At 44.2% G+C, this 26,736-nt stretch overlaps 1 protein-coding gene across 2 annotated transcripts in view; it reads right to left on the bottom strand.

Annotated features, from left to right (window-relative positions):
- The window catches only part of MTMR10 (myotubularin related protein 10), a 441,272-nt gene that overhangs the window by 175,326 nt on the left and 239,210 nt on the right, over positions 1 to 26,736 (bottom strand). For both annotated transcript variants that reach the window (XM_086958381.1, XM_086958382.1), the window contains 2 exons: positions 6,955 to 7,045; positions 6,553 to 6,700 (listed from right to left, as the gene is read on the bottom strand). In XM_086958381.1, coding sequence (XP_086814507.1) covers positions 6,553 to 6,700; positions 6,955 to 7,045 — 239 coding nt within the window. The remainder of the gene's footprint in view (positions 1 to 6,552; positions 6,701 to 6,954; positions 7,046 to 26,736) is intronic.

Here is a 26,736-nt window from a genome sequence, read left to right as displayed (position 1 = left end):
AGCCCTGATAGCCTCTTTGTAATTTGTAAGTGCCTAGTTCTACATCAGCTTGCTGTCCTTATTGTAGTTTTGCCTCCAGAGTCGTTCAGCTCTCCTGCAGCTAATTTTCAAGCTTTTCAGCTCTGGGGTGTACCATGGTGCCAAGGGCTTGAGCCTCTTAGCCGTCACCGATTTTTCAAGGGCCACAATATCTGCTGCTGACAGAAGCCACTGATTAAAAACTGCTACTGCCCAGTCATTGGACTCACCTGCCCAACTCGGAGGCTGACCCAGCGCAGCTTCTAAATCATTCGTTTGGACCTTATTCCAACATCTGACATTTGATTTCACAGCAACGTTCTGCGTATGACGCCCCAGCAGAAAGGTATTGAACTTAAAATAGACTGCTTTATGATCCGACCACGGGAGGGCATTCACCTTGGTCACATTGATATCTACGTTGTTGTAGAATATGCCTTCTAGTATGGGGCCCCCTGATGGGTGGGTTCCATAGCCAGCTGGTTAAAACCAAAAGCTGCCATGTTATCTAATAATCTGCCAGTATCAGTATTGTTAGCTAGTTCTAGATGATAGTTGAAATCACCCAGAATTATCATGAAGTCGAGTCAATGCAAGATTCCAGATGTGTCATCAGAGCTTGTGAAAAAGCAGCTCTGGGCCCAGGTGGGCGATAAATAAGGTGTCCCTGGAGCTTCCTAAAATTATATGCTTTTATAGAAAAATGAAAAGCCTCTGCTGGTAGATCTATCACAGCTTCAACATACAGTTTAAAAAAATCACGATATACAAATACTAACCCTCCTCCTTTATTGACCTCTCTGTCCTGGAACATCACAGCATAACCCTGTGGTAATGCAATGTTCCAGTCAGGGCCAGAAGCATGGTCTGTCCAGATCTCAGTTAAAAAGAGAATGTCAGGCTTGGTATTTTGAATCAGGTCTTCAATCTGATATTTATGTTTGCCTAGTGATCGTACATTTATTAACACACACTGAATTTGCTGCATTATAGCTTGTATCTACCTTTTAGGATATATGGCCTAACTGCAATGCTCACTGTATTAGTTTTATGCATTTTTCTGCTGGTTGTGGCACGTATACAGATTGTTCGAGCACAATAGTTAAAATCAACATTTTAAACTATATTCGTGTCTCAGTCATTTCCTATTGTGGACAGGTACGAGTGTGAGCGAAGAGGAGTGTCTTGTTACTGCGATTCCTGAGAGCCGGAGTGTTGCATTCTGGGGTGTCTAATCATTTGCTTCTTCGTGCATGTGTAGAAGAGCGAGTGAGACGCTATAACTAGTCGGTCCTGGGATCGTGGGCACTAAGGTGGTGGGAGTTCCCATATTCCTGCGCATAGTTCTGTGTATGTACAGAACCCCTGCAACATAGCACCACCAACGTTTGGTCTGGTACTTATACACGAGGCCCCTGAGTAGCGCTTGTGCTTGTCCACAATACCATCTCACCAGTTTCAGAGACGCCAGTGGTGCGAGGGCTTAACCTCCTATATAAGAGTTGTATAGGTTTTTTCAAGCTTAATATTAAAAGGTTTTGTTTAGTTGTTCTTCACAAGTGTTGCGCTACCTGTTTCCCTTACTTTGCCTATAATGGCACAAACAATTAACATTGCTGTGCCTAACCGCACCGCAGTAACTGCTCATTTAACTCGACATGGAGTCTCGGTTGGGGGGAGCAGATTTTATATTTGTAGTAGAGGCGGACGCGGCTTTCCACTTTGAAGGTTTTTACTCTTGGGTTAAGTTTCCAGCTGTTGATGGGAACGATAATTTCTTTCATGAATAGGAACACAGGGCAGAGGCTGCCCTGGAGTTGGGGATGAGATTGGTGGGTGTGTTCCCTATTGTCCCAGAATTGATTCTGGCTAATATCAAGGGGAAACTGTTAACTTGCAGGTGAGTCCGCGCCTAGAGGCAGTAGCTGACGTGGATAAACAACGTGTATTGCGAAAGATTATTGCGAATGTTTATAAATCATTGGGGTGCAATAATCTGCGAATTAGACCTTTTACTGGAACGCAGAATAAGCCCCCGCCTGAAAAGGAGGGGCGTCCTGTATTGGAATAGGAATCGACGGCAGCCGCAGCAGGAGCAAGGTTCACATGCGGGTTCACTCACACCTGATGCTTCTGAACGTAGATGTGATTTGCGTGACCGCTCCAAAATTAAAACGCCAGAGGTTTCAAGTTTCTGATCCACGCTCTCCTTGTTACTTTCAGGAATCATCGGATCCACAGTTCGGTGGTGGGGAGCGACCGGATTGCAGACAAGGTAAGACCACTCAGCAACAACGTGATCCATAGCACCAGTTTGATGTAAAAGCCAAACCGGAGTAACAACCTCCTTTTCGAGCCCAGTTTCAGAAGAAGTAAGGTGCCGCTTTATCGGCGAAGTGTACCTCAGACGTTGAGAACCCTGCTCCTCGATTGGAGATGGGCAATGACACTCCACGACATTGCGGGGGAAGTTACCATAGTGCGGGAGGCACTCCATACTTGTCTGGAGGCGCCATTAACGGATACTTTTATTACAGTGGAAGCACGCGCAAGACACACAACATAGTATTTTTCACAGGAGAAGGACGACAAGGATGACTAGGAGCAGGAAGGAGAGCGGCCAGGCAGAGGAGGAAGCAGCCACGCAGGTAAGTGCCTTCCATTTTATTTTTGTATTAATTTGGGAGTGGGAGGTGGAGGAAGAGTATTCCCCTGAGTCTTTTTCAAACTGTGTGGAATTATGCGTAGAGACACTACGCCTGCTACGCCCACCCTTAATAACAAGGTACTGTGAGACCTTTTCGGGTCTTACCTGTATTTTTGTTCTGAATTGACTTTTTAGTTTCAGAGTTCACTGGAGATCCTCTCCATCAGAGGTGAATCATGCCATTCTAGGCCTGAGTGTGGATCCTTACCAGGAACCACAGTCTCTAATCACCCTTCTCTGCTCAACACGCTGTTCACAAGTTCTAGCCTCTGCCCCCAAATTATGATGAAAAACAGTAATTGCACTTTATCTGGACTTCTACAGAAGCAGGTCTGGAATTTGGACGATATTCTGCTACTTGCGACTTGCCTTGGAAGAAGAGAAAGCTGCACTGGCAGTTTGTGTAGGTGATTAGCTATTTGACAAGAAAGGTAAGCGCAACGCTTCCCATACTATAACTGCCCTCATGGTCCATCTGGCCAGAACAACTTCACACTAGGTCACAGAGTAGTGTCGGTTGGCTCAGGCTCAATGGTTCTGCTTCTGGAAATGTAGCAAAGCCACTACAGTGTACAGTTCTCAAGATATTACGGTTTGAAGTCTCAAGTGGGTTCTAAACATACATTTCAGTTTCCTCAATTCTAACTGGCAAAAGAAGAGTCCAGTGAATGTCCCCGATCAAACTAACAAGCACTGCATTTTCCGCCAGCCTTTGTCAGTGTTCGTTTTGTCATGGAGCTGTCGGGTGCTCATCAATAGAACACTTTTTTTTAAATTTTATTCTGAAAGCATATTTTTGGGTCTCAGAGCACACATTGTCATAATAGTCCGTGGGGCTGAAGGAAACTACTTTGCATGTGGGTTTGCTCTCTGTGAAAGGTCAGAATACAGTAACTCACAGTGACGTTAGCAAGGGGAAGAAGTGGGCTGACCCACGTCTAATACTCTATGCTGTAGAGGGCGAAATAAAAATGTGAATCACAATAACAGATCAAGGAATGAAGAGCCCTGGCTGGAAGATTCTTTAGGTAAGCACATCTAATTTAGTAGAATCAAAAGATTTCATCTAACGTCAGAGCTACAAATGCTAACGTGCACAGCTGTTTAAAATCTATGCCCTTAAAGTTGGATACTTCTATAGCAGCTGCTTGGAGTGCTTAGTCATTCCCAGCACCAGCAGGTTCACATAGAGACTGCTTAGAGATGCCCAAGGTTCTCCTAAGTGTTCTGCTATGAATTGTGAGCGATCGGATGTCCTTGACAGATTCATAACCATTCAGTCGCAAACTACCTCAGATGATAAGGTTGAACCCAGGCCATTTCGAAACATAGGCATTAATCATTCTGCTGGGGACATGTTGCCTATTAACTTGGAACTGGAAAAAACAGCCCATAGCGGAACACCAGAGTAAAGTATTTTATTTACACTTTCTAGTTTTTTTGCATTGTGCCTAATTTTAAGTATCCTACAAGTCACTTGTAAATAAAAGACCTATTAATTATAAAGAAATTGCCTTGACTGGACATGCATCCTTCACATGGTCTCAGACGGTATCCATGTTCCGAACCCTATGCCTCTTCTGACGTAAGCTAGGGCTGCTCATCCTTGCTATCCTGGACAGTCAAATATGTCAAAAATGCTATGCAGCTTCACTGCTTCAGTACTGAATGACTTGGGGCACCAGTGCTGAATGACAGTGCCTAACCATTATACTGTCCAGTAACTATCAACTGGCTTGGGACCCAAAGAAAAGGCTTCAGACCAGTTTAAGTGATCATTGTTTTATTATTTCCTAGAAAGTCTTGATAATATTTTCAGGGGTGGGTTATCAAGGACTGCAGGTCTTGATTTATGTATGCATTGCACAATGCCCCAAATGTTTCAACATCCGAAATAAACAAACAATAAAAAATGCCACAGCCTCTGACAGATAAATACTTTACTTTAAAGGTTAATGGACATATATATTGGAGACACAACCCAGAGCGGAATGCCTTCTGTAACCGAGAAGAACTGACAAGAGACTAAACATCTTCTGTCAAATGCAAGACTCAGAAAAGGTTGATATAGATATGGTAAGATTCACCAGAAACATTATGGTATGCATTTGAGTATGCATTTGACTCCAAACAGAATTTTATTTAATTACAGGAAGATGATGGATGTAATGCTTGAATTAATCTCAGCCACTTGTAATTATATGGAGCAGCATCCTAGTTAATTGTTATTTTACACACCATGTCACCTCAGTTTGGATCCAGCCGTATGCAAATCAGCTGTGCTCCACTGACAGTGCGCCACCTTTTAAGTGGCGCACTGTCAGTGCACCGCCTAAGAGCTTTGTTGCCTCGGTGCCCGTAATACGGCGCGGACGCAGAGGCAAAGAGATTCCCTCTGAAGACAGCACTGGCACTTTATGTGTTCCAGCACTATTGCTATTACAAAAGGGGCTACACAAGTGTCTGCGACACCTTCTGTAATATCAAAGTACCCAGAGGCGGGCAAAATGGGTGCAAACGTCCGTTTCACCCCGTCCCCTTTTACCATACAATCCCAGGTTGGGAAAGATAGTGTTTCTGCACAGGTGGTGCCATGGACAACAGTGTTCCCTCCTATCACCTGTGCAGTTTACAGTACATGGTAAAGTAAACAAGATTTGCTGTGCTGGAATTCCAAGCATTTATATTGGTGACACCGAGCAGTTGTATCCCATGAGGGGTACAGTTCTGAGGCTTTTACAAGCCTATGTAGTGAATACCAAAAATGGATGCAGAGTAGAACAGTAGCTCTTAATACTAAAAAGACTGAGAGGTGGGATCACTGTGCATTAAGAATCTTGGATCACTCTATGAAAACTGTACATTAGGTGATGTTAACCTGACCTCTTCACATGGGGTAAAAACATTGGGAGTGATTTTTTGATGGCCCTACGAGCCTGGAAGTCCCGCTCAACAACCTTACACGCACTTTCAGTTATTACATCTGTTTGTAGCCTTAGTGTCCGAAGACAACTGAGCTATTCTCAGACTACTTTGGAAGTATCACTGTGGGTGTCGCCAACATACTGTGGCCTCAACAGAGAGGAATCAGAGTTGTGCATCTTGACTAGTAGCTAGACTTCGTTGTAACAATTATATCAGTTTATCTCTACCAAAACACCAAGCATATCCAGTTTATATCTTTACCTATGATGTACAGGTCCATACAGTCAGATAACCTTGATAACTCGAAAGCTAGACTTCAGCCTTACATTCCCAATAGTGCATTGCTGTGTTCCATAAAAGTGGATGCATATTCCTAAAATTAGACTGGCTACTCTAGTCAGAAATCCTTCAAGTACTGGAGGCCAAATGCTGGAAATAAAACTGCAACTATAATTGTGGAATATCTCTGATCACACAATTTAAAAGTATATATCTGATCTCACACAATTTAAAAGTAGATTAAAAACTGTTTCAATTCAAGCTGCCTTTTAGAGTTGTCATCTGTTACACCAGTCACATGAATGCCTATTTTTTTTGGTATTCAACAAATGTGATAGCTGAAATGATATTATAATCACAAAAGAAGGATAACTAAATCGGACAAGTGATTTGGCAGTGATGGGGAGCCATGGGTAAGCATGGAGTATAGGGCAGATGGGCAAGCTAGAACATTATGTTCTTATGTTAAGCAGTATAGAGGGAAAGCAAAACTGGTTGGGAGAAGGAAGCAGAAATGTACAAAAGTGTTAAAATTACCTTGCTGATAGGAGAAAGCAGTCTGTAAAAAGCTATACATGTTTTTGTATCAATGCAACTGTTCGAGGTTTTAAATGTATACTCACCTCGTTGAGATCATGTAGCCCTCATTGACAGAGCAAACCCTCCACTCAGATGCATCTGTTCTTCGTATTTCTCTGTCCCAATCAGAGTAGGTTTCAAACAAAGATGTTTTTGGACCACCTCCAGGATCGATACCATTTGTTTTATCAGCTAGAGGGAGAGGAGGTATGCATATATAATGCCCAGCTACATAATCCTTGTATTGACAATCTATTCCTCTATAATATTTTAGATAAACTCAGTCAAACCTAGAATTCAATTCACACAGATAAACAATCGTTAAAGTGAAATATTTAAAGTTACTTAGGCAAAAGAGGCCTTCTAATTTGCAGTGCATCTCCGATAATCGGTTTTATATACATGCATTTAAATTTGCTAGAAACTAATGTGAATACGTAATTTACCTGGTTTATGGTAAGACTTTCCAACATACTCAAAAGCAAACAGAAGCTGAAGATCTGTAGGCTGGGAATAATGAGCAAGGGCAAGGCAAACCTGAAAAGAAATATAAAATATATGTATCTTGAATGTCAGAGACTACTTTCAGGAGCCAATTAAACATGTGTATCTCTTCTGAGGAATTAGAATGATATAGATCGTAGCTCAGGTCCAATCATTTTGAATTGGTTACACATCTACAAAATACTTTATTCTTGAGCAGGTTTGCTCAAGATATATAGAGATATATGTCGAAGTTAGGTTATGAAAGTGTGCAAAGAGACCAGGAGGAATATAGGAGCAACAAAATATTCTAACCTCATTGTGCTGCCTAGGTGCTGTAGGCAGTGGCGGCTCCTCCGTTATGGCGGAGTAGGACCCCCCCGCCCCCCAGTCAGCACCCTGAAAAACGTGAAATATAAAATGGGTTAAAATCCAGTTTTTTTATTGTTTTATTTATCTTGTGCGGAGTCTTGGGGGCGGGGCCAGGGAGGTGACAGGCCGGACGTGACAGTCTTGACAAGGATGGGCAAAGGACGCCCAATGGTCAGAAGGAGCAGCTGTAGAATGTGTGCCACGGTATCGCAAAGAAATGTTAGAGCAGCTGCCTAGAAAGCAGCTGGCATTCACTGATCGCAAGGCTACGCTTGTAGTAGAGAAAATCAGTTTGCCATATGTGTCTATTTTTTCGATTTGTGATCAGGCAAAGTGATAGGAAAAGCACTCTCTGGCTACAGCTGTTAAGTAAGAAAGGCCGGGTCACTGGTGCCGGACGATGAAAGAAGCAACCTGCCTATTAACAGTTGAACCTGATCATGGTTTCACAAAGTGCCCAAACGGGTATTGAGAAGAGCCTCATTAAATGGTAATAGAGACCCTGTGGGAGCGTGACCAGGTTGAAGTACTCGAGTAAATAAATTAGCCTTCATTTCCAAAGTGGGGAGCTGTAAATCTAAATCTTCTGCTGCATAAAAACAGCAAAAGAGTTTGGGGGGAGGGAAGGGTGGAGGACACAAGTGCAGACAGTATCTATGAAAGCGTCCAGCCCACGGGAACCTTGAAGTTCCTCTTACTAGTTTTACTCATCATTTGGGGAACATAATTACCCTCCTTCATTGTAGGTATCAAAGTCAGAGTCCGTGCCAAAAAAGACTGTGTAAAGTTTGGACCGTAACATGTGGTAAGGAAGCCAGTAAGTTAGTGAATTTGCGTAGCATGGTCTCTGCAAAGTCACAAACAGACCTGGAAATTCAGGGTGTAGCTGGATCAAACTCAGAATTGATTCCATTAAAGCTCAGGAGCGACCCGCTCTCCCAGGAGTAGGAGAGTGGCTGTATGGCACTTATTCCAGCTTCCACTTCTTATTAACCTGCCTAAAGCTATATATATATATATATCTATTTATCTATCTATCTATCTATATCTATATCTATATCTATATATACATATACATATACATACACATATACATACCTGGGTTCACAGTTCGGGCTGGACTATTCCCATGAGGCACAGGGTCCAGACTGATTTGCATATAGCTGGGACTAAACTGATGTGGTGACATGAGCTACAGAATGATGATGGATTTAAACCAGATCAGTGACTGGAGGTGAGTGTCTAAAAAGTTTCAGCGCTCCATCTATCATCTCCTTGTGTTTGCTTTGTTCGCCCTAAGTTGGCAGGGTATGCCCAGACGTGGGTCCCTTCCTCACATTGCCACTGGATGATCCAAGCTAGCCTGACTATAGTGACTATAGAGGGGTGTTACCCTAAAACCGGTCCCAGGATGCTTGTTTCCGGTTCAGGGAAGACCTGGCTTGGCAGTTCGGACCGGACTGTTCCCATGAGGCACAGGGTCAAGGCTGATTTGCATATAGCTGGGCCTGAACTGAGGTGGCGCAGTGAGCTAAAGAACGATAATGGATTCAACCCAGATCTGTGACTGGGGGTGAGTGCCTGGAAAGCTTCAGCGCTATGTCCATCATCTCATTGTATTTGCTTTACATTTTTGAGCCAGTACATGTAATGTTTAAAGTGAACCTAAGATCCCAGAAGCAGTGAGATTTTACTTAAAATCTCAGACTGGCTGAAGGCGTAATGCATATTATGTGAGTCCACAAGGCAAATATTCGGTTGTAGATCTTAACATAGGTACCTTTGTGTGGGAACCTTAGTACAAAATCTGCGCTAGAGCTTTTGGCAGGAGGAAAAGCAGTATACACCGTTCTGACTTACTAAGCAATTTATACAACTCTTTACACTGTTACAGACAGGTGCAGCGATCACCGAAGACATTTATTGCCGGCAATAATGTTCTGAGTTCAAAGGCAGAGAGCATCTCTTTAAAGACTTGTGTAATGAGGCTACAGTTATTTTCAATGTATCGCAATTGTTGAATCCGACTTTGTAAACTGACAGAGGGCTCCGGAGACCAAAGTGGTAAATTGCTGGTTTCTCTAAATTCTTCAATGAATCGCCTACATTGGTTGAATAAAAATAAAAACACAGTGGCATAAAAATGGAGCTCACTAAGTACATTACTAACTGCAGAGGTCGAATGGTTACTGCGTACGACTGACCAGAAACAGCTGCCAGCAGCTCTTCACTAATGCTTCTTTCCACAATTGCTGACTAACAGCAATAAGGGCCCGATTCACAAAAAATTTACTGAAACTTACTCATGAGTAAGTCAAGAGTAATAAAGGAGTAAATCACACCCACTCTCATTAATCTCTAATTCAGGCCCTTCCTATGCAGCATGGCACAGCTCATGCACCAAAACTTCAATGCAGCTTTCACATGCAGAAGCACTACACTATTGCCTTAAGAAAATACAGCTTTTTAGCCAATGTGTTCTGGAAAATGTGGTGTTAAACACACTCTATTTTTCAAGATTTCATGGAGTAGAAACCCCTCCACACGCATGCAAGACTTGGGATTACTCAGTGCAGTTCGAAATAGGTATGGCAGAAATGGTGCACAGAACACGGATTTCTTCAATAGGGCTTTGTCTAAGGCTTTTTTCAGTTTTTCAGAAACCTACCCCTACAAGAGAGACCGTTTGCAATATTTTTATGCTTGCTTCACTGCTTTTTAAAATTAATTTTAGAGAGCACAGCAGTGAGTGCCCCGAAGGATTGGCTGTCAACGCCTTTTATGTTTTGTATCAATTCATCCGTTATGGTCTGACTAATTTGTATGTTACCAGGCGCGCAACACCCATTGGGCTCACGGGGCTTCAGCCCCCCATGTCGTGTGAGTCAGCCCGGGCGGAGACCGCTTCGTGGGCTGGCGAGCATCTAATTGCGGTACAAAAGGGGGTGGTGATGGACGGAGCCATGCCTTCCCTGGACCGGAAACGAGCTTCCTAGGATCGGTTCCTGGCATTACAGCCGTCTTCAGTTGATAGCAAAATAAAGTATCCAGGCAAAAACAATGTAGATATCTGGCACAAATGCAGTATAACAATATAAACACAAGTAAAAGAAAATAATGTAACCGAATATGATAACACATGAAATTTAATAACATTGATAAAAATTGATATAAACATGTTCAATCATATAGAAGAAATATATAAAAAACAATAAAAAAGAGAGTACACTATTCAATTATGGTAGTCTCTAGTATCAAGGGAAAATTAAAAACTTTGATGATTCCCAGAGCTGATTGCCGGAGCTGATGTCTGTCAGACAGACAGACATGAATAGTGTACTCTCTTTTTTATTTTTTTTTATATATTTCTTCTATATGATTGAACATGTTTATATCAATTTTTATCAATGTTATTCAATTTCATGTGTTATCATATTATTCGGTTACATTATTTTCTTTTACTTGTGTTTATATTGTTATACTGAATTTGTGCCAGATATCTACATTGTTTTTGCCTGGATACTTTATTTTGCTATCAACTGCTTTGCCCTGATCCAGGAATCTGATTTCACTCAGGGGGTCCCTGTTTAACGCCACAAATTACAGCCGTCTTCAGCCAGGCTTGCTTGAATCCAGTGGCAAAGTGAGCAAGGGACTCACGTCTGAGCATACCCTGCGAACTTATGGCGAACAAAGCAGTACAAAAGGGGGGTGGCAGAGTGGGCTAAAGAACGGTGATGGATTAAACCCAGATCTGTTGACTGGGTGTGAGTGTTTGATTGGTTCAGATGCTCCGTCCATCACCACCCCCCTTTTGTACCGCTTTGTTCGCCATAAGTTGGCAAGGTATGCTCAGACGGTAGTCCTTAGCTCACTTTGCCACTGGATTCAAGCAAGCCTGGCTGAAGACGGCTGTAATGCCAGAAACCGGTCCTAGGAAGCTTGTTTCTGGTCCAGCGAAGGCATGGCTTGGCAGTTCGGGCTGGACTGTTCCCATGAGGCACAGGGTCAGACTGATTTGCATATGGCCATGTCTGAACTGGGGTGGCAGAGTGGGCTAAAGAACGGTGATGGATAAAACCCAGATCTGTTGACTGGGTGTGAGTGTTCAGATGCTCCGTCCATCACCACCCCCTTTTTTACCGCTTTGAGCATCTACTTGCAGCAGCACCCGAGTACTTAACAGGCCTTTAAATGACCATTTACTTGTGAATGAGGCTTTTGTTGTATGTTCACCCCTTCTTATAGCCACTCTGTCTATGGTTGGAAGAATTACCCCCCCACCCCCTATCCCCGCCCTCCCCGAAATTTGGCTCTAGTGGCCCGCGTGTGACTGAGGTTGCATACTACAGATTATGTTCATGTCAGTCCCCATCCCTTCTGATCTGAGCTTTCAGGGACCGAAAGACAAAAGTTCTACACTGATTGCTCAATACGCCATTTTTTTACACAAAATGCATTTATAGACAATCAAACCTAGGTCAAAAATTCAGCTACAATTACGCTAGTAATGTATAATATATCAAAGACTCAATGGCACAAAATTAGCATTAGAAATGAAAACGAGCCTTTATGTACCCAACAAATGCCAGTGAATAGTCCCTGTTCGAACTCCAAGCTGGCAGGTTTGAACAAGTTCTAATGTGATGCCTTTGCCAGAGAGAAGTGTTCACCATTGCCAGAAAGCGTACATTAATGCCAGATGCCTAGGCTTGAGCAACTTGTTTATGGCCCTTTCACTATAAACAAAAACAAGTTTCGCTCTGTCCCCAAAAGCTTTCCAAAAACCCCACCCAAGCAAAATCAGATATTCTAGAATTGCAAGAACTGCAAGTGCTCCAACACTAAATGGCCGAAGAAACTTTCTCAAAACCAGTTTCACAGTGAAATGAATTCCCATGGAATAAATAGCTCTTCGCGCTACGGAAGCCGTCGGGTTTACAAATAAACATATGCAATATTAATATGTATCAAATATAGCTAATTACGCCCATTCGTGCCTCTCAATACAAGTTCCCTTCACCCATGCCAAGTATATTCGCAAAATCGGATTCCTCATTAGGCAACCTGGATATGTGCATATCTTACCCTGCTAACTTGGGTCTTTTATCCCTGTAATACGCATGCCTTTATCACATATCTCTGCAGTAATTTACTGATCTAATGCATCTCACGATGTTATGTGCTTGAATGTTGCTTGCTCTATATAAATCATCAACAGTTTTAAAAAATCACACGGAAAACACTTGGATGTTATATAGCCTTGGTCTACGCTGTTTCTTTATTAGGATGCCAAGTGATACATGGGAAGCTGTCCTGAATTTTTGGAATTACCGAAGCATTTCTTTCATGCACTATTGTATTTGCGGTTAATATATTTTATAAATCTGCACCGAGCACTCGAGTATTTTAAAGTCTATATTTCATTATGCGTTGTATGTAAGGTCCTTTGGAACCGACAGTTTTAAACCTTACTTTTGTATACATATTTCTTTTACCAACAGAGCGTACGTGGGGGAAAATGGTGTGGGTGCAAACTCGCTGCTTGTTCAAATCTCTTTTAAAGAAACAATCGCCACAAAACCACATCGGCAAAAGAAAAGGGCTAAAGAACCCGGCGTCTGGTTATAAAGCAAGGTCGTTTGACTCAACAGGAACCAATCTGCCTGTTCTGTCACAAGTGGATTTGCTTACTTCAGTAAATTAATCAATATTAACTTAATTACATTTTAACTTTACACACTGCTAACAGACATTTCAACAGGTCCCGTAGGGATGGCACCTATGTATACAACAGTAGCAACAATTGGCAAAGGAAGGCTGAATTCACTTGTAAGGAAAATAGATGATCGGCAATTTAGTTCTCCAAATGTATAATTTTTGTAACTTTCAGTGATAAACAGAAAGGAGAAAGCACACTCAATACCCCTTCCCAAACACCAACAAGCATTTACAATGCAACGGTCTCGCCTTTGCAAAAGTTAGAACTATTGGCATTGTAAATGACAACATATCTATATGTGTGTTGGTTTTGAAAACAGATAAATAAATGGCATTGTCATTTACAACGCCAATAGCTTAATCTCTCGCAAATGCGAGACCTATTGAATTTGGTCTGCAAATTGCAAATTGCATGGACCTATTGCATTTGCAATGCAATAGGTCTCGTATTTATGCGAGTTTGAGCTATTGACATTGCAAATAACCTCATAAGTGCTGCGCCCAGTCCAACGGCCGACGGCACCACTACCTCGGGAGTGCTGCCGTCGGCCGTTGGACGTTCCAGCTGCACCTGCGCAATGGAACGTTCAGCACTGGAGCTGGACGTTCCATAGCAGCTAAGGTGTTAACAATGCGTTTTATTTAGGTATCAAAAACCAAAACTTAAATAAAATGTCTCTCACACTGATGTATCTCTCACACTGCTGTCTCTCACACTGCTGTGTCTCTCACACTGCTGTCCCTATTGATGCGTTTTCATGGCATAGTCCTAAATTACAACACATACATGTAAAGGAATACGGTGTTTTCAAGTGCAAAAAAACCCAAAACTATTGTCTTTTAATTTGCAAATGACCTTGATGTTTTAAGTGTAATAAATGAAAGGACATGCAAGTAAAAAGAGTGCTGTGGCAAACAGGGGTGTGTATTTTAATGTGAAGGTGTTGACACCCGGCTGCAGGTCACTGCCAATTAAGCTCTTATGTACCCGAGGGCTTTTGACATGCTGTTGTCTCCTTAACACAATGCCAAGAAACAGTGGTCTGGAATCTATTGAACGGCACAAAATTAAATGCTGAAAATAAGAGGCTTTTCAGGCTAAAACACCCCAACATCTTAAACCCAACGTTGTCTCTCACAACGCAATGTTTCTTGTTTCATCAGTATTAGAAGGATAGCATCAGTGTTGACTGACGGGATCTTACCCAGGTTACACGCGAAGATCTGTGCAGATGGCACACAATAACCTTTCTTACTAGGTTATCCCTATTACTGTTGTCAAATTAAATTGGACATCCTGTTCACTTAGATGCGGTTGCTGCAGCTTCACAATCTAACAAACTGCCAACCTGAGCGCGACTCTGTGTGAGCCAGGGGGCCTCCATGTTAATACACAGACAGGGCACATACACCACTCTCAGTGACCGCCAGGGCGTGCAGGTAAGAAAGGGGGTGGGGGATAGGCCCCTGACACTCTAAAAAACAAGTCTACACTCTACCAACGATGCGTAAAGTTCATTGCTGTTTACTCGAGCACCCTGAAAGCGTGAGGGGCAGAAAAGCGCTATAAAAATACAATATAGTAGGTAGGGGAATGGATGTGCATATGAATTTGCCCCGAGTACCACCCAGTTATTTGAATTGAAATTTAGAAGTGCAGCTACCCACTAGTTGGAGTACATTTGCTCCTGAGAAGTGCTGGTACTCTCCCACTGAATGTATTGCAGTAGTGCTGAGAAGTACAGGTACTCCCTACCGGACAGTACCTGCCCATTTAAAGCACTTGTGCTACCCTTGTTCGTTGTACAGTTTCGGTGCCTCTTTCCCGTCACAGGCCCCAGCTGCCCCTGCAAATTGTATTTGAATATCACAAAAGTAGGCCTTCTTTGCTTTTGAGATATTAAATATTGCCAATGAGGCAGCCACTAGGTGCTGTAATATGCTGCAGTTTTCAAGACACGTTTTTCGGGACAGTGTTTCTATTGCAGACACATCTTTACATTATCCAATAAGGCAAAGTCGAGAGTAGACCGAAAACCAAACAAATTTCATCTGTTCAAACAGAGACCTTTTAAGGCATGGGCAAAGCAAGCATTTGCCCAAGGCCCCCACCTCCCGTGGGCACCACGGGGGAAGTAAACGTTCAGTCCATTTGATTTATTTCTATTATTGTCCATTTCACTATGTAAACCACTCTCCCGCTGTCTGTCTGCACCTCCTCCTCTGCTCTCTCTCTAGTGTCATATAAGCAGTGCCTAATTTGTAAAAAAAGAAGTGCAGGTGCTGAACATTTTGCCAAGGAGGCCACAGCTCACTTCTTCCTCCGTTGAGCCCCACTTTCAACACTCGCACTGCCTCAGTCTCTATCTTCTAACCTTGATCTGTTGTTTGTCCCCAACGTCTTTGCTCTAAGAGTCTATCCTCTCGCCGCTCTAATTGTTTTCTATCATCTTTGTCACACATGGTGTTTTACCTTATTCCCTGAGTTTCTGATTTGCCCTCTATTCATTCTACCCCTGCCCTTTTTCCTCTTCACTTTTATCCATGCTCTGCTCTCTCTCCCTCGATCTTGGCTCTTTAAGATCACTCTTCTAGCAGTGATTAGCGGTGTCTCCGTTTTATCATTTGTCTGCTTTTTTTGTCCTCTGTCCTGTCCTCTGCATTCTTTCATTCTGTCTTATTTCTCTCTTCTTGATGCCCTCTTCTTCACATCATGGCTGCTTTCTCTTTCTATCTGATTTTCTCTCCTTTTCTTCTACTAAGCTCCGTCATCTCTCTCCTCTCCTGTTGTGTCTTTCTTCTCTTTACCCCAGCTCTCTCTCATCTATAACACTGCTGCTGCCTGTGACCCTGTCATCAGCCTGTACATGTCCCTGCTATTTTGAACTCTGTGTTTGCCTGTTGTCTTTCCCTAAAGAAAGAGGAAGATGACGTGTTTTACTTTCTTACCTACACCGAGTGCAAAAACAAAATGCACACCAAATTAAAATGCTTTTTTTGCATATATTAATCAGTGCAGTATAACTGGGTTATTTGCAGAACAGGCAGCTGCTCGAGCACAGCAGGTGATGTCAGTACTAGTGCTGCCTGTAATTAATAGGTCCAGGGATGGCGACGCCATTGGCATCCACTGCTCAGCTTGTTGTGACCCTGCCTGCTACAGCACAGGCATTGTCCCCAGCCATAATTATGCCAATGCCGGTAAGTATGGATGTGGTGCCTACTGGACTCCCGCACGCTCAGCAATTACCATGCTGGGGTGCAGCGCACAGATCCAACAGGGGACACCATGGCGCACAAAAGTTGTATTGGGCCACAGCCGCATCGAGCACGTTGAGGATAGCAGCAATGCAGGGCTGCATGATATGCTACTCTGGCTACACAGCAAGTGGAAAGTCCACACTTAATTTTGTTTATTCTTCCTCAAGAGCCCTCTCTCCAAAGTTCCAAATGCGGTCTCACAGCCTCCTTGCCTCAACTCAGTCTTGTGCCAGCCCCCAGCTACAATTATCCAATGGGAGGCTTAGGCTCAGGCAGTGGCAGGGTGCAGCACACTCGGGGAATAGAATGCAAGACATAGTTTGTTGAGGACTTCTTGGATTTGTGATCGGCGAGATTACATCATCACTAACGTGGTGATACACATTCATGCCTGCCTGGAAAGGCGAATGCTGGCCTGTCTATGAACATTTACCAGCCAGTCACCATCCAATGTATGTTATTCTTTTTATTTTGAATTTGAACAAATAATATTGAGACAACCACCTGTAGGGTCAGAAATTGTAGCCCCGGCCCTGTGAAAGAAGTGCAGGTGCTGAGCACCTGAAAGCACCTGCTCAAATTAAGCATTGCATATAAGGATTCTCGTGTTCCTGGACAACACAGATTTCAACAATTTTTGATGACCCAGTTAGTGAAAGTTTAACATATAAATCAATATAGTTTTGTGTTACACAGGCTTAAATGAGCAGAAAATACGTTATAAATGTCAACGTTGTTTCAAACAGAGGCCCCCAAGATCCTTAAGATGACACTGTGGAAGTAAATGTAAAATATATGAAATTAAGGTTTGCTCTAACCATCATATTTTGGAGCCTAGCGTCCATATATAAACCCAATGAAAATGTCCACGTGTGCACAATGATGTGAAATGGCAGTCCCATTGTAAAGGGTAAGCAAGTCTCAAGCCGATCCCAGTGCCCTGAGATATTCAAAGTCATGCTTCACACTTGAACATAAACATTGTGTGATTCTAGGCCAATCATTTGTTGTCCCTGTCCAGGAAACTGTAAACATCTGAAGATAAATATACTAAACCCAAATGTTCAATGCGCCTATTGCTGGTATCCCTGTTAGATCAAGCTCCTCCCAGTCATATCCGGGTTTCGGTACTCCCAGCTTGAGTGGGCCCCACACAAAGACAATACTCTGGGCAATCGGCTCCTGCATCAATGCCAATGTTCGCTATAAAACGCTGACTGCTCTTTGCAGATGGCGCAGCACTAGATCAAAACCCTAACACACAGGGCTTAACCCTCGCTAGTGAAGTACTCCTAAAAACATAAAATCTTGCGAGCTCGACTGCGCATGTGCGCAGCACGCCACGCGAGACCTAAAAACTCATGTCATTGAGGCTTGTGTGATATATTCTGTTTCGATTGAATATTTGCTTTATTTATTACATTTTGCATTACGCACATTGTGTAATATTCCAAAACTTACATCAGCGTAAAATTTCACACAACCTTTTTACTGTAGGACTTATTCAGCAGAAAATGTATAGCAAAAGTAGGAAATATGTCATGAGAAACATTTTCTTCGTTAATATCTATCTGCAGAGGAAGTGACATAACTGGATTTCCCTTCATCAAACTGCACAGAAGTGCATTTCCTATCAATACACAAGGAAGCACTTCACTAGTTTCCTGCCAAAACCCTCTTTAAGAAACAGAAGTCAGGTTAGAGGACTTAATTTCCCACCATCCAGCTGCACAGGAATTGACATAAATTCCTGCATTTTCCTTACTTAAATCAACTCTTCATTGGCTGGCAATCATCAGCGAAGGGTGGATGCAGAGAAGGGCATCATGTGCATTTTTAGGGCAAAACTTGTCCTCCAACCGAAACATATTTTAAGACAAAATCATGTGCCTCACCTCACTCACTTTGCCAATCCATACAATCATACTCAAATCTAGATGACCCACTCGTATACCGTTTGCACAATACACAGAGCCAACCATGTACATATCCCACAAACAACCATACACCATAAAATACAGAACTCACATTCCAACTCATGCTCATTCAAGTTTGTTCTGCAGGACTCCATGCACCAGAATTAGCAAACCTCATCACTTATCACAAGCTTGAAGCTCTTTAGATCACAGAAACTTGGTACGCTCTCATATCCCCGTACATCCTAGACATCTTTCTTCCCACAGGCTACAGCATTCATTGTTAAATCGCAAACAAAACAGGGATGAGGCCTTGCTACTATTGAACGCTTTTAGTGCTAGAAAGACCCCCGTCAACTCTAGTAGGTTGATGTGCATCTTTTTCTGTTGTACAGTCCATAGACCCTGGACTGTGTAGTGCATTACATGGGCTCCCCAGCCTAGCAGGGATGCGTCTGCTGTTATCACTATTTGTGGGACAGGCTCCTGGAACAGTCGTCCTTTGCAAAGGTTTTGTGGATTCCACCAATGCAGAGAGTTGTATGCCCGGCCGGTCACCAACACTAGGCCTTTTAATTGTCCCCGAGCCTGGTTCCACTGTCCTGCTAGACACTCCTGTAGCGGATGCATGTGTAGTCTGGCATGAGTGACTATGAATATGCATGAGGCCATCATGCCTATTAGCTGAATGCAACCTTCCACGTTAAGAATTGTAGTTCGCATGAGTGTAGAGGTTCGAAAGGAGGGCCCATAAGTCTGGTCAGTACTAGATTTAGATTCCAGACTGGGGAAAGGGGGTGTCTTGGGGGGGGATCACCCTTTTCAGACCCTCCATGAAGGCTTTGATTGCTGGTACCCTAAACAGTGAAAGGTGTTGCCGGTTTTAAAGGTATGCTGCTATAGCAGCGAGGTGTAGTCGTATAGAAGAGTACGCTAAGTTACATCTTTGTAGATGCAGTAGGTAACATATAATGTTTCGTATGGAAGCGTCTAAAGGGTCGATTTGGTTATTGTTGCAGTAAATAACAAATCTTTCCATTTAGCTGCATAGCACGCTCGTGTGGTTGGTCGTCTTGCCTCCCTAATGATGTTCATGCAATCTGGGGGCAAGTTAAGGTATCCGAACTCTAAGACCTCAGGAGTCAGATCGCTAGGTTCATTTGATTGGGATCTGGGTGTCTGATTTCTCCATGGTTCTGAGTTAGAAGATGTGGTGCAAGGCACAGTCTTTGATGAGGCACTACGGAAAGTTCTAGGAACGTGGTGTACCACGGTTGTCTCGTCCATGTGGCAGCAACTAGGATGAGCGTGAGTGTTTTCCCCGAGTTTGCGTGCCACCAGCGGTATTAGCAGTGTTGGGGGAAAAGCGTACGCAAATCTGCCTGACCAGTTCATCCATATCGCATTGCCCTGTGACAACGGATGTGGGAATCTGGCGGCAAAGAACTGGCATTTTGAGTTTCTTTTGTGGCAAACAGGTCTATTTCTGGGTGACCCCACTCTTTGAAGAATGGCTGGAGAACTTGGGGGTGAATCTCCCATTCGTGTAGTTGTTGGCTGTGCCTGCTGAGCAGGTCGGCAATCTGATTGTCCTTCCCTGGAAGGTGTTCTGCTAGGAGAAAAATGTTTCTTGGAATCGCCCACTTCCATATGCTTTGTGCCATATGGGACAGCTGTGGAGAGTGCTTTCCTCCCAGTTTCTGGATATAGTACATTGCGGTCATGTTGTCCATCCGGATCAACACTGTCTTGTTGTACAAGTATTTTTGAAATGCTTTTATGGCTAGAAATATCGCTAGTAGTTCTAGTTGGTTGATATGCAGCTTTTTCTGTTTGGTTGTCCAGAGCCCTTGTATTGTGTATTGAAGGAGATGGGCTCCCCAGCCTGTCAGTGATGCATCCGCTGTTAGTACTAGTTGTGGAACCGGCTCTTGGAACAGACGCCCCTTGGAAAGGTTTTGTGGGTTCCACCACTGCAGAGAGTTGTGAGCGCGACGGTCTACCAACACTAGATCTTTATGTTGTCCTTGAGCCTGGTTCCACTGCCGTGCTAGGCATTCCTGTAATGGGCGCATTTGAAGTCTGGCATGGGGGACAATGAATATGCATGAGGCCATCATGCCTATGAGCTGCATAAAGACTCGAGCTGGAAGAGAGTGTTGTGGCAGGAATTTGCGAATGAGTATCTGCATACTGGCTATCCTTGCGGAGTTTGGATATGCCTTCGCCACTGAGGTGTTTATAGTGGCTCCCAGGTATTGCTGTACGTGGGATGGTTGCAGATGCGATTTTGTGTAGTTGATTGAAAAGCCTAGGCTGTGTAGCAACTGAATTGTTTGAGACGTGTGCGCTGCACACTCTTGGTACGATTTTGCTTGTATTAGCCAATCGTCCAGGTAAGGGTACACATGGACGTGTTGCCTCCTGAGATGTGCTGCCACTGTCCCTAAGCATTTTGTAAACACTCTTGGAGCCGTGGTAACCGCGAAGGGCAAAACCTTGAATTGGTAGTGTTGACCTATTGTGAACCAGAGGTATTTTCTGTGGGCTGGATGGATGGGTGTGTGGAAATACGCATCTTTGAGGTCCAGTGTTGCTAGGAAATCTCCTTGCTGTAGCAACGGGAGCACTTGTTGTAGTGTGATCATATGGAAGTGCTCCGATAGTATATATTGATTTAGGGGCCTGAGGTCCAATATTGGTCAGAGGGAACCGTCCTTCTTTGGAATAAGGAAATATAGGGAGTATACTCCGGTCCCTTGTTGGTGGAAAGGGACTTGCTCTATGGCCCAGTTTTCCAGCATGCCTTTAACCTCTTGTTGTAGCAGGGTGATGTGTTCCGTGGACATGGGATGATGTCTGGGTGGTATGTTTGGTGGTGTAGAAGTCAGTTCTAGGCAATAACCAGACTGGATAATTTCTCTCACCCACCTGTCTGTGGTAATTGTGTACCAGACAGGTAGGAACTGTTGTAGTCTGCCTCCGACCGGTGTTAAGTGGTCTGGAGGTAGCGTAATAAAGTCACTGTTTTGTGGCAGTGGAGGCTCTGGTGGTATTCCCTCCACATCCTCTTCCCTTATTAGTATTACCTCTGTAACCTCCTCTAGTTGTGTTCTTGTTGAAGGAACCTTGTGTGTTACTTTTGTAGGAGGCAGATGTTTGCGAGGTATTTCCTTGTGTATTTGCTCTGTATGAGGAGCGTCGAAAGAAGCCTCTATGTTGCAGAAATTGCAATGCACCCATTGATTTTGCGGTTTCTGTGTCTTTTTTCATTTTATCCAAAATGGTGTCGACAGCAGGGCCAAAAAGAAAGTCCTGATTGACAGGTTGGTTAAGAATGGTGGACTGCACCTCATTCTTAACCACATGGCTGCTAGGCGTTTTCCCGTTCTGCGCTGAAGCACCAAAATAACCATTAATCATGACGAGCTGGCCTTGTCATCCGCGCACGGCAGGTAAGCGCCATGACGAGCCCAGCTCGTCATTAGCCTCGAAGGGGTTAAACCCGGAAATACGCAGCCATGCATGTCTGCGTAGTAAGACGCTAGTGTTAATTGACCTTGTTGCGGTGTCTGCTGCGTCAAGCGCACATTTGATGGAGGCGTTGTATATGCATTTTCCCTCTTGTATGAGGTCATTAGCTTGTGCTTTAAAAGGCTCAGGTAGGCGTTGCATTAGGCTTTCGAGCTGATCATAGTGCTCCCTGTCGTAACGAGTAGTAGGGCTTGTGTATTAGCAATCCTGCATGAGTTTGAGGCTTGTGCTGCTACCCTTTTGCCTGATGCATGCTTCCCCTGTTGTCTGGGAGTTGGCTCTTTAACGTGCGTTAGCCACCACCAGTGAGTCTAGTGGCAACTGCCCTTTGATGTAAGTAGGGTCTGTAGGAGCTGCCCTATACTTTTTCTCTATTCTGGGATTGATTACCCATGCCCTGGCTGTATCCTTAAATATATGTCAGGTGCGTGTTTTAGAACTCTCTTTAACATGGGAAGTGTTTTGACACTTTTTTCAGCAGTAAGGAATGTGTCAAATAAGAAGTATTCTTCCACAGGGTCATTATGCATGTCCACATTGTGGAATTGTGCTGCCCCGTCTATGAGTTGATTGAAGACTATGGTGTCATCAGTAGGGGACGGCTTGGTAGGATAAGTGGGTACATCAGGGATGGGATGGGTGTTGTAAGGGTCTGTTGACTCATCCCAAGGTTCCTCTTGTGGTTCAGGATCCTGTGAGAAATCATAGAGGCTGTGGGTCATCCCTTGTGTCTCCCTCATTGTCCCCATGGTGAGAAGGAGAGTAAGGAGCAAAAGGTGTAGTAGGCATGATAGGTTGAAAAGGGATGAAGGGTTTAGAGGGAAAGTCCCAAAGTACTTTTTCTTCAGTGGAATAGGGGAATGATGTTCAAAGTCCAAAGGCCTCTTTTTCCTACGCAGGATGGTAACTTTACCAGTCTCTGGATTAATATATATTTGTGCCTGGTCGTCTGATGGATCTGGGTGGAATAGTTCTTCCTCTACAGTCCTGGGTTGAGGGTTAGACTTTTTTGGGTCGGTAACACCTGGTTTTTGGACGACTTTTGGTGTTTTGTCAGACTTTTTCGGCTCGGGCCCTTTTTTTCGGCTCAACGGGTGTTTTCAGGTTGACCAGAGCTTTTGGTTCGACACGTTTTTTTGTGCTCCGTAGGTTTGTTTGGATGAGTGTCTTTTTCCGAGTCGATGTTCTTTTTTGGATCGACTGGTGTCTTTGGAGCAGTTCTCTTTGGGTCAACAGGTTTTTCCAGCCTTGCTACGGGCTTCGGTATGGCCCCGTGTGCCGGGTCGACGGATTTCGGAACAGTAGGCTTGTTCGGGTCGGCGACCTTTTTCGGTTCGGCGACCTTCGGCTGTGTGCCTTTGTTCGCTTCGACTACTTTTTTAGGGTCAACAGTTTTTGGCTGTACGGCCTTTTTGGGGTCGACGCCCTTCGGGTCGACGACTTTGTTTGGCTCTGGAACCTTCTTCGGAACGATGGTGCTGGGCCCTGGGGTCTCTGAAGGTTCCGGTTTCGATTTCGGAGCCGAGCCAGATGGCGGGGCTGGCGAAACTTTATGATCTCGGCTAAGGCCTTTTGGCGATGCCTCGACCGGAACCTTTGGTAACGGGCTAATAGGTGTCGGGGCAGGGTACTCACGATTTGCCCCAGGGGATCTCGTCATCAGAGTCCGAGTAGTCCTCGACGGTGTCGATTTCTAGGTCTGAGTCTGGAGCTTCTTGGAGATCCTGGACATTATCGAATATGTTGTCCGGTGCCTGTCGCTGCATTTCTTGCCTAGCGGCCCGTCTGTTTCGAATAGTTTTCTTGGATCGAAACTGGGCGCAGGCTGGGCAGGTTTCTTCCCTATGGTCTGGGGAAAGGCACTTGTTGCATACTGAGTGTTTATCAGTATGTGGGAACTTGGAGTGGCATTGTGGGCACCTTTTAAACGGGCTTCTTTCCATCGAAGGTCGGCTCACGTGGCGTCGAAAAGACCCAACGGCCCGCGTCGACAACAGATTCGAGATGGAAGATTGGATCGAGTAGAGAGGTACCAAACGAGAACAATACCGTCGAAGTCGAAGCCCTTTTGGCCTTTAAAAAAGTTTTGTTTTCGATTCCGAAGTTGAAGTATAGGAGTTAGCATCCGAACCCAATTGCTGAAAAAAACAATCTGAGGATGGAGAAGATGCCCATGCGCACTGTAGTCCAAGGGAGGAGTCACCTATCTTGTGATACTTCGAAGACTCTTCCAAGACAACAAAGTGCAATCATCCGGACCCAACACTAGGCGGTGATCTATGCACAGATATGAATTTAGCAGCCCACATGCCTCGAACAAAGCTCTTCTGATGGAGGCTGATCTTTCGGTGCAGATTTTTTTAGGTTCGGCTGCTTTACGGCACACCGGCTCTGGAACGGTTTTGTCTTTTGGCATGGAGCTGTGAGGTTTTACAGCCTCTGTATGTGGAACCGGTGTTTCCTTATGAAGTTTTCTGCTCTGAAGGTTGTTCCGAACCTTTAGGGAGCGTCTTTTTGCTCAGCTCCGAGTGTTTTTTCGGTGTCAGTGATTGGTGGTTGGTGGCTTTGATGCAGAGTGCTTCGATGTGTAGGCAGTGTTTGGAGCGGAGGAGGAGGGTGTTTTCTTTTTCGGTGCTGATTAGGGAGTTTTGGTACCGACGGCAGGCCGACTCGAGCCCGAGTGGCCTGAAGGCTTAATAGGCCGAGGGCGGGGCATGGGAAGCAGTCTCTCGGTGTGCACCTGGGCCCGAAGGTGAAAGTGTGACCGAAGCCTTTTTGTATGGTGTATGGAGGGGGTCAGGGTCGATGCCTCTACTTGCAACCCGATATGCCGGAGTGAGGTCTTCGATGTCAGAGTCCTCGGCTTCAGAGGCGCTGTGTTCTTCGACCCGCTCCGGTTCTGGAACGTTGGCGCCCTCTTGGAAGATGTAGTCAGGAATGGATGTCGACGAGCGAGCCATTGTTCTTCGACCTCGACGATCTCGAATGGTCTTTTTGGAGCGGAAAGAGGGACAAGCTGCACAGTCTCTGGCCTCGTGCTCCAGTGAAAGGCAGATCGGTGTGGGGAAACTTCGACTCACATCGAGGACACTTTTTGAATGGCGTCCTTTCCATGAGCCAGTTGCTAAGTCCCAGGTATGCCCGAAGGCCCTTGGCGACGATCGTAATAGAGAACTTCGATGTTGGAGAGATGCGCGACGACTAGGGTTCGCGATCGAAAACAATACCGTAGAAAGGATGAAGGATTGCACGTCGAAAGTTGTATTGGTAACCGCACCGAACTGGAGCGCGATAAACACATCCGAGCCCGATGGTGAAAAAAAACTATCTGAAGATGGAGCTGATGCCCATGTGCACTATCATCCAAAGGAGGAGTCACCTACCTGTGACTTCCAAAGACTTCTCCAAGACAAAAACAAGTGCAAACATCCGGGCCCTACACCAGATGGCGATCTATGCATAGTGTCTGATCTGCAGCTCATATGCCTCGAACAGAGGTTATATAAAGAAAATCCAAAAAGAGGGTTGGTTACTTTGGGGGAACTGTAATTGGGGCACTGTGAACATCCTCCTGGCAGACTTGATTGGAGATGAAGAAAAAAGAACTACTCCTCACTGTGACTTTACACTCACAACAAACAATTTGAAATCTTGAATTTTTAACCGTTTCCTTTAATTGAAGTAGATAAACAGAGAAATTAGTGCCAAATTTAGATGCTGGAAAACCAAGGCACCAGCTTCACATGTCATAATTGATTTAGGTGACGTAAAGTTACAGGGGAAACATAGATGAACACTATATTAACTATTTGTAAGCTCAATTATGCCCATCGAGCTGTAAGGTCCCAAGGAAACAACTGTGTGTAATGGTAAGCAATAACTTCTCTTCTGGTGCATTTCATGTACAGGTCCAAGAAGCTTTAACATTGTACTTTAATGCCCTCACAATGTAACTGGCCTAAGAGACGTGTCTGCTTCATCTTTTTCACTTGGATTGTGTGGGGAAAAGTATTTACACTGTAGGCAGCGAACCCCAAACTGCACAAAACTAGGACAGGTAACCTTTCTGTTAGGGAACGGGAAATTTAGCGCTTGACACAGATGGTATGGCAAGAACATCTTCCAAAAGAAATATTAATCCACAAAATTATGACCACCACCATAAATAGAAGAACTTCCAGGCACTAATGCCCATGTTTCCTTTAGGAACGCAAGTGCACCCTACTGTCTTCCAGTGTGCAGGGTCTCCGCTAGCGGCGCATAAAGAGAAAGATTTCCAGAGCTTTTTAAAGCTGAAGTGTGGAAGGAAGATTTGTATTGGTGCGTGCAACAAATGATTGTGCTATTATGGGAGCAGCACATTTGCTCCACAATAGCTTTGCTAGGCGCCACTGGAGGAGGGTTTAGAATAACTTCTAGAGCAGGGAGTTGTTTGCAGTGTCGCCTGCTCACATACTGGCAGGAAATAGCACAAGGAAGTACCTGCACAAGGACAGAGTGAACACATTTGATGAAGAGGAGGAAGTTGGCGTGTGAGATAAGCAGATTGAAGGGTTTCAGAAAGATGTGTGGAGAAAGACGGCCTAAGTGTCTAGAAGAGTGTCAGACTGTAGAGTAAAAGGGAGAAAGGGTTATAGAGACACTCTGAACACCACTACCTAGATCTTAGCAACGTTCAGTTCATGGTCTTATATTTTCAGTTCTAATTATTATTAAGATTGCCATTGTTGTACTCCTATTTGATACTACTAACAAGCTTTGGCAAAACCAATAGGTCTGTCTTCTTTTAGGTGCATGCTTATTGTGTGATATGTCTCGATGCAACACCAGAAAATGTCTGGATGCAACACCAGAGCAGTACCCAAATACTGGTTAAGAGGTTATTAATATGGCTTTTATGCAGATTAGTATTGCCTCATTCGCAGGTTGGTCGGGTTTTTA

This window comes from Lissotriton vulgaris, chromosome 2_1, assembly GCF_964263255.1.
Source record: "Lissotriton vulgaris chromosome 2_1, aLisVul1.2, whole genome shotgun sequence".
Classification (NCBI taxonomy): Eukaryota; Metazoa; Chordata; class Amphibia; order Caudata; family Salamandridae; genus Lissotriton; species Lissotriton vulgaris.
Note: the sequence above shows the minus strand (reverse complement) of the source record. Positions and strands in the feature narration are given on the sequence as shown.